The sequence below is a fragment of the Ictalurus furcatus genome, chromosome 17, assembly GCF_023375685.1.
Source record: "Ictalurus furcatus strain D&B chromosome 17, Billie_1.0, whole genome shotgun sequence".
NCBI lineage: Eukaryota > Metazoa > Chordata > Actinopteri > Siluriformes > Ictaluridae > Ictalurus > Ictalurus furcatus.
Genome location: NC_071271.1, coordinates 8480741 through 8494399, shown reverse-complemented (window position 1 = coordinate 8494399; position 13659 = coordinate 8480741). Strand labels below are relative to the sequence as shown.

The following is a 13659-nucleotide window of genomic DNA, read 5'->3' as shown; positions in this document are numbered from 1 at the left end:
CAGAGTTCATCTGCCATTTTTATCGAGCTGAGAGGCTTCAGAAAACATGATGTAATTTCCAGTAAGGAAACATAATGAGCATCAATGCTCCCTGCCTTGTGCGGTGCATTGTGGGATTTTTTTAGGGAGCCAACGTTCCGGTACACTGGAAGGATTTTGCGATTGAGACAGCCGTTAAAATGGCAGGCTCTCTGATCAGTGCCCTGACTACTGAATTAGGGGGCTGACTGAGACACACCCGTAATTTACACAGAAACAGGAAGTCAGGGCGGAACATATTGAATGGCTCCTCACACTTTTTAAATAGACAACAGTGTTTTGCTTAACTCACAGACTGGGCTAAGCCGTACTTTGACGGTTAGTACCATGGATTTTTATAATGTTGGGGGGCAGGAAACTTCAGATTCTAGAGAGCATTTGATTGGACAGAAAATCTGATGAGAAGCTGAAGTGCAGAATGATGTCATCAAAACTGCTGATCCATATTGGTGGTAGAGAGAGTCTGTAAATTTTGAATGTATATATCTTCTAAATGCGAATTGTTTAATTGTTTGGAGCACACTAGCTTATAGATAGCCTTATGGAGAAAATATTCATACTAAAAGACACAAAACTTCATGGGGAAGTTTCAAGGGGACTTTAATGATTAGGACAAGTTGTTGTTTGTTCACAGAAAGGCTCACTCACATTCCTTGTACTACAGGAAAAGCACTGACATCGGGAAAATAAATAATTTTCATGTGACTCTTGTTCTTAGAACAACATATATGTCCTTATCAGTGCCACAGAGTCTTTCTCTGGGAGTCTTTTGATTACAGATATGCCTTTGACTACAGATATAATTGATCTTGCCTACTTGATCTCTGTAACAATGGTGATGATTCCTGAATTATTCTAGATAAAGACCCTGTCGTCTACACCTCCCATTTGTTCCAGAAGACAGTACTTCTAAAAGATAAAGTGAAATGGAAATTCTAACTAATTTTTCTTCTGTAAAATGATCTATTTCCAAGTGAAACACCACATTTGGGTGGGTAGGACCTTTATTCTAACCATCAGGATTTGCCTTGTGAAAAGTTGCTGTTCCAAAACAAACATGGAGTCCTATCTAGATGCTATCCAAGAACTTGTTCAACGTGTGACATTCACTGTGTAAGGAAATCTCACTTAGCTATCAAGGTTTTGGACATCTTTATATAGACTGATTGTGTTTTTTACTACCACGTTTATTAAACTGGCTTACAAAGTCGTATAAAAATCATATACATCATTTTGGTGAAATATATTTATGGTTTCTTAAATTTAAGGTGTCAAAGTATGATATATACAGAAATACCTGATTTTAGCCAAAAGCATTTTTGGACAGAATTCAGCCGCAGAGACATTTGACATGTTTTCCCAAACCACCGCAGATACTGTATATTAGTTGGCTAGAGATGACATTAAGGGTCCACTAAATCGATATCAGTGGTAATCACGTCAATAAACCAACAGTGTTTAAGTATTTTAGAACAAACCACATTTATCTAATGCTATTTTTAACAACAATGAATACAACTCAGTTTCTTGGTTCATTATTGTGTTATACATGTGAATATCGGTTATAGGCAGGAAGCAAAAACTGGGTTGTGTTTGGATCTTCCAGCAGGAAAAGATATCCAAATCCACACAAAAAATGGTTCACTTATCACAGAATCAAGACTTTTCAGTCTACTAAACCCCATCTACTCTCCCCAAAACAGAGTTTTGCTCGCTACAGTGTTTAGCTAGCTAGATAAGGTTAAATGGCTAGCCTAATGTCAATCAACTTTGGCTCAACGTCAATCAGCTTAGGCACTTTTCAAACAGTGCAGAGATAATTAAAAAACTATGACTAATGCACCATGCATGCAATGAAATATTGTATTCTCTACCCTATGTAGTGCATTATACAGATGGGAAAAAAACAACACAAACTGTCTTAGTAAGAAGTTGCACCACCACACGCCACCAGAACAGCTCAAATGCAGTGTGGTGTCAATTCTACAAGTCTCTAGGACTGTACAATGGAGCACCATTCTTCCAAAAGAGATTCCCTCAATTGGTGTTTTAATGATGATGGTAGTGGAGAGTGTTCTTTAACATGTCACTCCAAAATCACCCAAAAACAGACCACACTGCCATAAATATCAGTACCTATACCATTCACTTCTGTAAAAGTAAAAGATTGCCGATCCCAAAACCCATTGCAATATTGTTAAACATGTTTCCCTCTTTGTTCCTTTGTGAACAAGGAGGAAAAATGTTAACAAATAGCCTTTCCTCTATTATTTTATTTCAAGTTTTTATGTTGTGTTTACCTTGAATTATATTTTTGACAATACAAAAAAAGACATTTTTTATTTTCACCAACCCTGGACATAAGCACCTCTTAACTCAGCTTCACTGAAACACATTTTCCTCCTCTTCATTTACTTCTTTTGTCAGATCTTGAATAGCTGTAGCTTACTAGCTCACTATTATAAATGGTGCTTAAATTGGGGGGCGCGGGGGCAGGGGGGGAATCATGTAAATTAGATGGACAGTGCATGACGTCTCGTATGTTGTATGCATACAACATAAATTAGGGACTAGTGGGTGGGAGCTTGCATCTGATGAAGCTGAAGATCAGCTGAAGCTGATTCATTATTCACACTCAAATGACAGTTCGTTTTAGAGCTGCAACAACTTATCGATTAAATCGTTTTCATCTAATCTCATTATCGATTAGTTGGTCTGCTCGCGGCATGGGGCATGTTTACTCATCGCGTTACGTCTTTTCCGAAAACACGCATCAGAGAGAATATATATATTAAAGTCTTGTCCCAAATGACGTACTATGCACTCTGACATCGGGTGTATGAATTTTAGAAGGGTAATAATTGTCTCAAATGGAACACGAGCGTTTTTTTACTAACGGGAAGCATAAGCCGTTTCCCAGATGATGGCACATGATGTCAAACACACGTAATGCGACGCCACTACCTTTAGCAGAACACCCAAAGTCACCGTTAACTGTTATGCCCAACATGACCACAGTCACCATCAGACTGAGTCGCGTAATCGTTAAGTGACAGCGGGAAAAAGTGTGCGATTAAATATAGTGTAGAAGATTGTAACCTGCAAACTTTACAAAGTGTAGCAATTGGACAAACAGTTGTGTCAATGTACAGTTTTAGTCTTACATTTATATTTGTAACACTCAGTTTGTGGATTTTAATTTTAATGAATGAAAAAATGGTATCGAAATTGGGATATTTTTTTAATCCGATTAATCAAAAAAATAATCGGCCGATTAACCGATTATGAAAATAATTGTTAGTTCCTTTTACTGTCATAAAACAGCTTCGTTACTAAGATACAGATCTATTCAAATGTCATTCTCTCTGTAAATTGTATGCCTTCCTGGATGTGAAGTCAGGTATAACAGAGTCTGTGCAATATAACAAGCAGAACACATCTGCCTATCTGTTCCCAAAAGTGCTGTAAAGGTAAAATCTTCTTAACAGGAAGACACGGTGTTCAGTATAATGCTCACGCTACCAGTATAATGCTTTCGCTTGCTGGCGAAAAAAAAAAACCCAGTCATATGCAAATTCACAGCATATATTCATGCACTGTAAAGCGATAAGCTTAAAGAATCTTTACATCAAGATTGATAACAGTTTGATCATCCAACAATGTTCAGAGTAAATCTGTTTGCTATAATGAACTACTGCATGTTTATAACTTATTAATAATGCTTAAAGGAAGAATTCATCCTGGTGGTAACTGGTAGGTTGGTGTGATATCAGTATTCATGTGAGGAGTTCATGGTTGTTTGTCACAATGATGTCATGCAGGGCACTGCTAGCACACTTACCATGATGTTTGATAGGAGGAAATTTCAAGCAAGGGATAACAGTCAGGTTTTATTGTTGGCTCTTAAGAACAAAACAAAACCAGAGCTTCTTTTCTCACAATTTTCCACAGACATGTTTCCAACACAGAACTAGTAGAGTCAGAAAATAATGGAAATCCCCAACATGGTCACGACTACGTTTCTATTATTAACATCATGCAACATAGAGTCGTGTGTTAGAAACCCCACGTAGCTACGTGATTAGCAGTGGTCAGTTCCCGCCCAAATTCCCCGACCTGTGATTGGCTGCTGACCGCGCGTGCCGCAAGTGGACATGAGCTAAACTGTCACCTAAACCATCTCGTGCACGCGACATCCGAGAAGCGTTAGCCAGTTAGCAATTTAAACACAAATACACTCACAGTTAAGTAACCAGCTATCTAAACACATACAGTATACACGCTATCTCTCTCTCTCTCCCTGACACACACACACACACACACAGGCGGTTAAATAACCTGTCAGATATATACCGTTTAAAAAAAAAAACTGGAGATGCTCTTCTGGTAGGCTCAATTCAAGATATTTTATATACATTTATTTTATTTTTTTAAATTATACATATATATTGTTATATACTGACTAACAATTCTGAAACTGGCTATAAGTAAGAGTATTTATTAAAGCTGTGTCCCAGTTTTAAAAAGTACAATTTTAAGGTGACTATTCCAAGAAAACGAGAGTTAAAATAAAGAGGCTGTTATTGTCAGATCTGTCTGAAAACATTTATGGTGGTAACTACTAAGATAATGTCTACCTTATGTAGCCCATATATAAATATAATAAAATATTAAGAAGTCAAACCGATGAGGACTTTATGGGTTTTTTTCACCGAAATCGGTTTAACCCTCCAGCATCAGATTAAGCGACCTAGCTAGCTAGATGAACTAGCCAGTGCGATTTGAATGCAGCCTGTGTGTGATAAATAAACGCACCGTTCAAACAGGTCCGCTCGTGCACCTTCCACTTGACTCTCCATCCATCAAGCTAGGTTAGATCATTTTTATTTCTTTATTTATTTTTAACCAACCGCAAAACGAATATGGTGCTGCACACCATCTTTTCTCGGCACAAAGTGAACAAGAGAAATGCGCAATGCTTTTAAAGCGAATCTTACCTGCACTGCCCAGGAAAAGAAACATCAAGATTATCTCCTTGGTCAGAAACATTGCCATCACTCGGTTTTCCCTCATGCAGCTATAACTAAATAGTCCGTGTGAATTCAACGTGGACTCGGAGTTACTGTTTGCTGAATTAAATTTTTGCTAAATAGCAACGGTTTTGTCAGTGTTGCGGTTTAAAATAGAACGCCCGTGTGTCAACGAGGCAGAAGTAGGCGCGCGTGCATACAGGCTGCTTTCGTACAGCGCGCGCGCGCACACACACACACACACAATCCATCCGCCCAATCATTCATCCGTTGGGAAGCTTGGGAAACTGTGCGCGAACACCCCCCCCCCCGCCCCGCCCCTTCCTCCTCCCCCTCCTTAGAGGGGCTCCATCCCAAAACACCTCCCTGTTCCCTACACTACTGCATTACATACAGAAAGGAATAATGGCTGCTAGACACTACATAGTGCACTATAGGTCTAAGCACTGTTGTTATGCCGGGTAGCTTGGGAAAGAGTATCCATCCCAAAACCGACTTAGCGTCGTGTGACTCGGTTTTCAGAGGAAGATGGATGTTCGAGCTCTGTGTTTAGAATTCAGTAGGCTGCTACTACACGGATTTTTTTTTAATGCCAATTGGATGATTTTAGGAATTTAATATCAGCTTGTCAGAATTTTTTTTTTTTTATCGTCAATGTGTTTCTAAACGGAGCATCTTCAAGTAACCTGCTTGGGAAAACACCAATGTGAGATGAGCTTCACCAGCAAGGTTCTGCTAGTTAACCAGCACCGCCATGTTGCCTGACCAGCTAAACCAGTTTGGGCCAGAATCGAATTCCTGCTGGTCTAAGCTGTTACTTTAGCAGGGTTACAGTAGACAAAGAAATAGACAGTTAAAATGGTTGTGTTGAAGGATTTTGTTTTCATCTCATCTCTCAGTCTCTAAATAATGATGTCACTCATGGATGAATGAACTGATACGCTCTTTTGTCTTCAGCTGAACCCTGAGAGGGCCCTGGCCTTAGAAAACCTCCATGTGGCCTGACCAATAAAGAACAATGTTACCCTCAGAGCCAAAGTCTCAAAATAGGCCAAGCACAACCTGGGTTGTTGTTTTTTTTATGTGGAAACGTTATAAAGATTTCTGTATATTTACCTATTTCTTTGAAAATATGAAAATCATTCACAGCAAAATGTAATGGCCTCCATCTCAGATAAAAAAAACATGCATCAAACTGTATAATACTCTGAAAGGGCTATTAAATGTTTTCTTCTTTTTTGCTTCTTCTCGTGCACAATGTACAATATGCAAATTATTATCATGTGGCTACTGGTTACTAAATCTAAGTCAAGAAATCATGTTTACGTAAAAGTTTCTCTATTTTATTTGTGCACAATTCGAGTTCTTGATTTAATACATTCATTCATCTTCTGGAACTTTAGCTTCAGGAGCTTTCTTTCCTGGTCAGGGTCATGAGCCTATCCCAGGAACACTGGGTGGGAGGCAGGAATACACCCTGAATGGGATGACAATTCAACATAGAACATCATGCCCACACACATTCACACCAAGGCACAGTATAGACTAACCAGACAATATTATGGTTTTGGAGGTAGAAGGAAACCAGAGAACCTGGAAGAAACCCATATGGATATGGAAGCTGTGAGGCAGCAGCACTACCTGCTGAAACTAGATGCTGTTCTACAGTTGAGTAAAAACAGTATATTTTTACTTGTCTAAAGAAAACATGCACACACAGTTCAAGTAAGCAGTGTTCAATTTACATTTTTAATATTTTGAATATGCTATGGGTGGCAATGACAACACTTTAATTAAAATTGTCTATCTACAGAATTCCACCTAAGATGTAGGCTGACTTTTCAAATCATGAGCACTTCCGATTTAGACAAAAACATACTGTACTGAAGAATGTGTGATCTAATCTTATTTACTGTTTGTCAAATAAGTAACAAGTCTGACAACAGCTTCAATAGACCGGACAAATACAGGATTATGTCAAATCATACACAATACAATTCACTAACTCAGTAATCCATGTACATTTGTTCCTCAAAAGCTCTTGTTAAACTTGTTGCCATCACAAAATAGCTTGTTCAATGTTGCAGTGGCTTGTTGAACATAAACAGGATTAGATCACGCATTTAGAAGTGTGTTCCGTAAAGGAAGTCTGTCCTAGCCACACCCTTCTTTCATGAGCAAGTTATCGAAATAGATGTGATAATGTTATTGGAAGTTACAGTGGGTACACCGTGAAACTGACAAAACCCTTTGCCAAGTCTTGAAAGCTTCCTTGATTATTCTCCTTTATCCATATTCACAGAACTTCTGCCTTCACAGCTGCTGGACCTCTATCAGTTTTTTTTTCTGTCCTGGTAAGGAGGACAGAAAAAACAGTGCTAATAAAGGATGTAAATGTTTCCTATTGACAATTATACTTGTTTAAGTAAACAGTATGCTTACTTCTCCCTAATTTATTTAGTTCTGACACTAAGAATAAAGAGCAAAATTATATCAGGAGTGGATAAACCCAGTGGGAACACATTTAACATTGAAATAATGCTTAATCTGTGAGCACATGTATGCAGAAGAGGGTAGATAGCTCTTTCCTCCAAGTGTGTTATGCTGTCCTGTGACAAAACATGAGTGGCAGTTCAAAAAAGTTGAATACTGTTGAATGATAGGGGAGAGATGGTTGATGAGTGGAAATCAGGGAGAAAATAGGGGCTGAAGTTTTGAACGCTACGGTTTTCTAAAAAAAAAAAAAAAAAGAATAAAACTCTAACATAGCCAACCATAATGTAAATACTCAACTGTCTAGTACGTATACAATTTGAGCCACAGCTTTAGCTTGTTTGTATGTTGTGAGCATTTGTCAGAAAATGTGCATGCTATTGTCTCAGACAAACAAATCCAACTACTGCAGTCAAGTTCTCATATAAGACCAAAAAACTGAATTTGGAATGATCACAAATAGTATATCTGGCTTATGGCATCTTGCCTCCTTATACCAAAGCCTACCAAGGTTAAAAAGCACTTGTAAAGGAATCTTGAATATTCATGCAGCTTGATATTGTACTCAAGCATCCCCTGGTTGAAGTGCTCCTTTATACTCTTAGCTTTGTTCACACAGACTGCTCTTGCTCTCTATGATTCTGACCGCTGGTTCTCAATAAGATTCAAATCCAGGCAATGAGATGGCTACTGCAAAATAGAGATTTTCTATTCACACAACTGTTCCCATTTCTTTGTTGATTTGAATGTACTGTACATTTTGAGCCGTTATTTTGTTATAGTCCAGCATTAACCTTATGTCAAAGACACATCCTCAAGCATCCAATGCTGGCTTTGATATAGCTTAAGGTTGCACTTTATTTCACAGCGCTGTTTAATACTTGATTCTGATTGGCTGACAGACATTCTAAGGTGGACAATTATTTTGTAAAGTAGTTCCAAGCAGGTCTTGACCACATTACAGTTTCATATTACTTTGCCAAGTTACCTGAACTAACGAAAAAGGTAGTCTACAGTCCAATACAGCACACAGAGCTAACAATAAACAAAATGACAGCCAATTTTGATTTTCCAGAAATAATGAAGGAATAATTCATGACAGGCCATTTAAATATTGGAGAAATAATGCGCACCCGAGGTGGTAATGTGTCCACAACATGAAGCAGAGGCTTGAGCCATTGATATGCAATTATTGGAGAGGGAAAGAGATGTTGCCTTTCAAAGGGAACTCAACGTTGCGTGAGCTTCACTCTGTGAGAAGCACCCTTGCACATGACCAGTATCTGAAGTCTGTGTAAAATCACACCTACCATCGTCAGGTGACGTGGCATATCGTGTGTCACATGACTATAAAATGGCGCCTATAAGCCACGTCATCAACTCTTTTGTCTTCAGCACAAGCCACATGTTGGTTGTCTGTGTGAACATGCATATAACTCTTTACTGCTCTCTATTTTCAAAAGAATATATATATATACTCTTCTGTCGCTATCCTGTGCAGAATGAGCTTTAGAGAACTCAGAAAGTGTGTTACTCCCTGTTCCCTTATTACAGAGGAGGAGGGACAAATTTTTTGTGCGGGAGTGGAGCTTGCTGTGCCGTGGCTCCCGGCCGGCCACTGTCAAGGCAGCCAGCCGGCTCAGCTCCTGGGGGTCCTGTATGGATCTGGAGGGGGTACCAGAGACAAGCGTTGCTCTATCTCTCGCTCTTTCCTCCAGATCCGGTTCTCCATTTCTGGGGTTTGGAGCTTGTGAAGTGACTTCTCCTTCCGGTACGGAAAGTCAACCCACCCGCTCTGACTACAAGGAGCCAGAGGGGGTCAGCCAGTGGAGCATGCTCATTGTGAAAAAATATATATATATTATACAGTACTGTGCACAAGTTTTAGGCACATGCAAAGAAATGCTGTAGAGCAAAGATGCCTTCAAATTAATGAAATTAAATGATTATACTTTTTATATATATATATATATATAAATATATATATATATATATATATATATATATATATATAAATATATATATATATATATACTGTAAAGAGCAGTAAACAGTAGTAAATGAAACAAAGTCAATATTTGGTGTGACATAAAAATAAAAATAGCAGTCTCCGGTACAATTTGTGCAGTTTTATAAGGAAATTAGCTGATAAATTTTACTGAGCATCTGGCAGAATCAGCCACAGTTCTTCTGGAGACTTTGACTGTCGCACTTCTTATCTTTGCAGCAAAACCCAGCAGCCTTCATTGTGTTTTTTTTGTCTGAAAAGTGTCTCTTACGCAATACACTGCTTTCTTTAATGGTAAACATTTTTTGGTAATATTTAATTTTGTGCTAGAAAACTAAAAACTTCTTGGGAATCTAAAATGTTTTTTATACTGACTTGATAATGTAGAAGTCATAAAATAAAAAATCTATAACAAAGTTTGTCCTATATACATATATATATATATATATATATATATATATATATATATATATATATATATATATACATACATACAGGACAAACTTTGTTATAGATTTTTATATATACACATATGTGGAGAGCAACTTCTCCATCTGATATGGAGAGTCCACCCACCCTCCCTGAGCCAGAGGGGGTGAGCCAATGAGAAGGAGCCAGTGAGAAGGAGCCAGTGAGAAGGGGTGAGCCAGTGAGAAGGAGCGGAGTTTTCACACCGCAGAAAACTACCCTTTTTTCCGGAAGTGCGCCATGAAGTGTCATGCTTCTTGGGAAAGCCGAGTTTATATATACATAACTCAGGGGGGCCAGCTTTGCCATCCAGGCCGTGTAAGACCACCTCAGTGTTGGTTGGCGAAGCCTACCAAGCGGCAGTGGGTCTCGGCATACAATGGCAGTGTTGCAGACCTACCAGGAAGACCTGCTGAATTGTGAGGTGGGTGGAGAGAGGTATCAGGGGATGAGAGGTTGCTAGGGCAGTTAGCCCCCAGTATTACTGTAGGGCTACCCTAGTCAATTTCGTCCCAATTTTTCAGTTTTCTCTGGTCAGCGAGCTGTCATAGAGGAACAAAAATCTGAAAATCTGGTTTTCCCACCAACAAAATGTGGAAAGTTAACGTCACTGAGACCATCTCAGAGCATGGAAACTACTGCCAAATGTGTCTCCAGGGGTTTTATCCTTCATAGAAAATGGTTCCGGGTCCAGTCCATAGCTCGACCACCCCCCTTTTCAGAGGCGTGCTCACCACAGTAGTCAGCACAATGCAATGCCGATATTAGCCCAGGAAGTAGATCTCTCTTGGACAAAGGGGCCATAGAACATTTACCTCTTTTTCTGAGGGAGGGAGGTTTTACAGTCATTATTTCCTGGTCCACAGAAAAGACGGGTATGTGGCGAATTTTAGATCTGCGTCATTTGAACCGTACTCTTTGGACATACAGGTTCGGGATGTTGACACTCAAACTTATTGTTCCACAGACTCAGTTTGAGGATTGTTGGGGCTTATGGCAGCAGCAGCCAACATCATACAGTTGGGCCCATTCCACATGAGACCGTTAAATGGTGGCTGGAAGTCAGGAGTTTCATCCAATTACAAAACCCCTGAGAATAATCAGTGTCACGCAGCAATGCCCAGAACTATTTAAACTGTGAGTCTGGCCCCTGAGGGGCACCAGCTCATAGGTTCCGGCCTCTAACCAAGGTTGTAGAGACCATGTTAAATGCTAGTGCACCATCCATGAGAAAATTGTATACATTCAAGTGGCAACTTTTTTATCATGGTGTGAGGAACACCAGTGAAACCCAGTAAACTGCACAATAGCTACAGTCCTGGAGTTCTTACAGGAACATTTCTCAGCAGGGTTGGCTCCTTCTACAATTAGGGTGTACATATCCGGCATTTTGGCCAGCCACGCCCCTATTTATGTAGCCTCTGTGACAGGCCATACGCTCAGTATGATGGAGTGGGTATACTCGTTCCCACAGCATGAAGCTCACACAACATTGAGTTCCCTTTGAAAGGGAATGTCTGGGTTACGCATGTAACCCTGTTTCCAGAGAAGGGAACAAGACATTGTGTAGCTTTAACATATTGGCTTATACCTGTATATTGCGTCTGTGCTTCAGACAAAGAGAAGCTGATGGCGTGCGATATGCCACGTCACCTGACCATGGCAGGCCTATAAATAGGGGTGATTTTACACAGACTTCAGTTACCAGTCGCATGTGAAGCTCACGCAACATCTTTTTCCCTTCTCAGGGAACCCAAACAGATGTCAAGGCTTTTGGTCAAAACTGTCAGATATTCTTATCTTCATGGAGCCATTTGGTCTGCACCAAGATATAAAAACCAACACCCGATACACAATTCACATTACTAATCAAAGGTTTGGACACACCTGCTCATAGAAGGGCTTTCTTAATTGTACTATTTTCTATTTTCTATTCTTTTGTATCAAATAACACATATGGCATTATACAGTAACCAAGAAAAGTGTTAAACAAATGAAAGATATAATGTATTTTAAATTCATAACTATATTCTTATTGAAGCTTTGCACACTCTTGGCATCTTCTCACCTTTCCTGAGGGAGCTTTACACATGAGGTTTTTCTTAAATTTTCCAAACAGGCTGAGCCCCTCCTACGCTTCTACTACGTCCCAAATGAAACATTTCTCGTTTCGGGGAAGCTGCTAGCTTTCGTAGTACGTCTAAGAAACAAGTATACTACATCCTGTTTTGAGGTGTAAGTATTTATAGTTATATTAACACTTAATAAATAACTCTAACAAGAGTTCAAGAGTGAACACAGTAGGAAAGAAAAAAAACAGTAACAAACTACAAGCCCAATTCCGAAAACGTTGGGACAGTATGGAAAATGCTAATAAAAACAAAGAGGAGTGATTTGTAAATGTACTCTGACTTGTATTTAAACAAAAAAACATTTAAAGACAAATTATTAGATGATTTACTTAATCAACTACATGGTTTTTTGAAGATAAACATTTACTTTGAAATTGATGTATGATGTAACACATTTCAAAAAAGTTTGGACGGGGCAATTTAGGACTAATAGCGATGTGACAAGTTGAAATAAGAAGGTGATGTGAAACAGCTGAGGCAATCGTCTAATCATAGTATATAAGGAGCCTCCAAAAAAGGCCTAGTCCTTCAAGAGCAAGAATGGGTCGATGCTCGCCAATCTGCCAACAGATGGGTCAGCGAATAATCCAACACTTTGAGGACAACATTCCCCCAAAGACAAATCTGTATGATTTTGAGCATTTCACCTTGTACAGTAAAATATATTTTAATATAATTAAAAGATTCAAGGAATCCGGTCAAATACGGTGCGTAAAGGGCAAGGGCAATAAGCACTTCTGAATGCGCGTGATCTCCGATCCCTCAGACGTCACTGTCTTAAAAACCGTCAACGGTCTGTAATGGATATCCTGACATGGGCTTGGGAATACTTTGGTAAATCTAAGTCAGTCAACACCTTTCACAGCTGCATGCACAGATGTAAGTTAAGGCTTTACTAAGCAATGCAAAAGCCATATATCAACACTGTCCAGAAGCACCGCCAACTTCTCTGGGCTCAGTCTCATGTGAGATGGACAGTAGCACACTGGAATCGTGTTTTGTGGTCCGACGAGTCAACATTTCAAATAGTTTTTGGACAAAACAGCTGTCGTGTTCTCCGGGCCAAAGAGGAAAAAGACCATGCAAGCTATTATCAGCGTCAGGTCCAAAAACCAGCGTCTGTCATGGTATGGGGGTGTGTCAGTGCCCATGGCATGGGTAACTTGCACATCTGTGAGGGTACCATTAATGCAGAAAGATATGTAAACATTTTGGAGTAACATATGCTGCCATCCAGAGCAGGCCAATGCCAAACCACATTTTGCCCAGATTACAAGTGCATGGTTGTGTAAGCAGAGAGTGTGGGTGCTAGCATGGCCTGCCTGCAGTCCTGACCTGTCTCCGATTGAGAATGTGTGGCACATTATTAAGTGCAAAATAACGCAACAATAGCCCTGTACAGTTGTGTAGCTGAAGAAATGCAAAATAGATACAGTTACATTTATATATTGCTTTTCTAGACACTCAAAGTGCTTTACATAGTATCTGT

At 39.4% G+C, this 13659-nt stretch overlaps 1 protein-coding gene across 1 annotated transcript in view; it reads right to left on the bottom strand.

Annotated features, from left to right (window-relative positions):
* The window catches only part of ncam1b (neural cell adhesion molecule 1b), a 111032-nt gene extending 105717 nt beyond the window's left edge, over positions 1 to 5315 (bottom strand). The window contains exon 1 of the mRNA XM_053646495.1: positions 5037 to 5315. Within this exon, the coding sequence (XP_053502470.1) occupies positions 5037 to 5112 (76 nt within the window). The 5' untranslated portion in view covers positions 5113 to 5315. The remainder of the gene's footprint in view (positions 1 to 5036) is intronic.
* Between the last annotated feature and the right edge of the window lie 8344 nt (positions 5316 to 13659).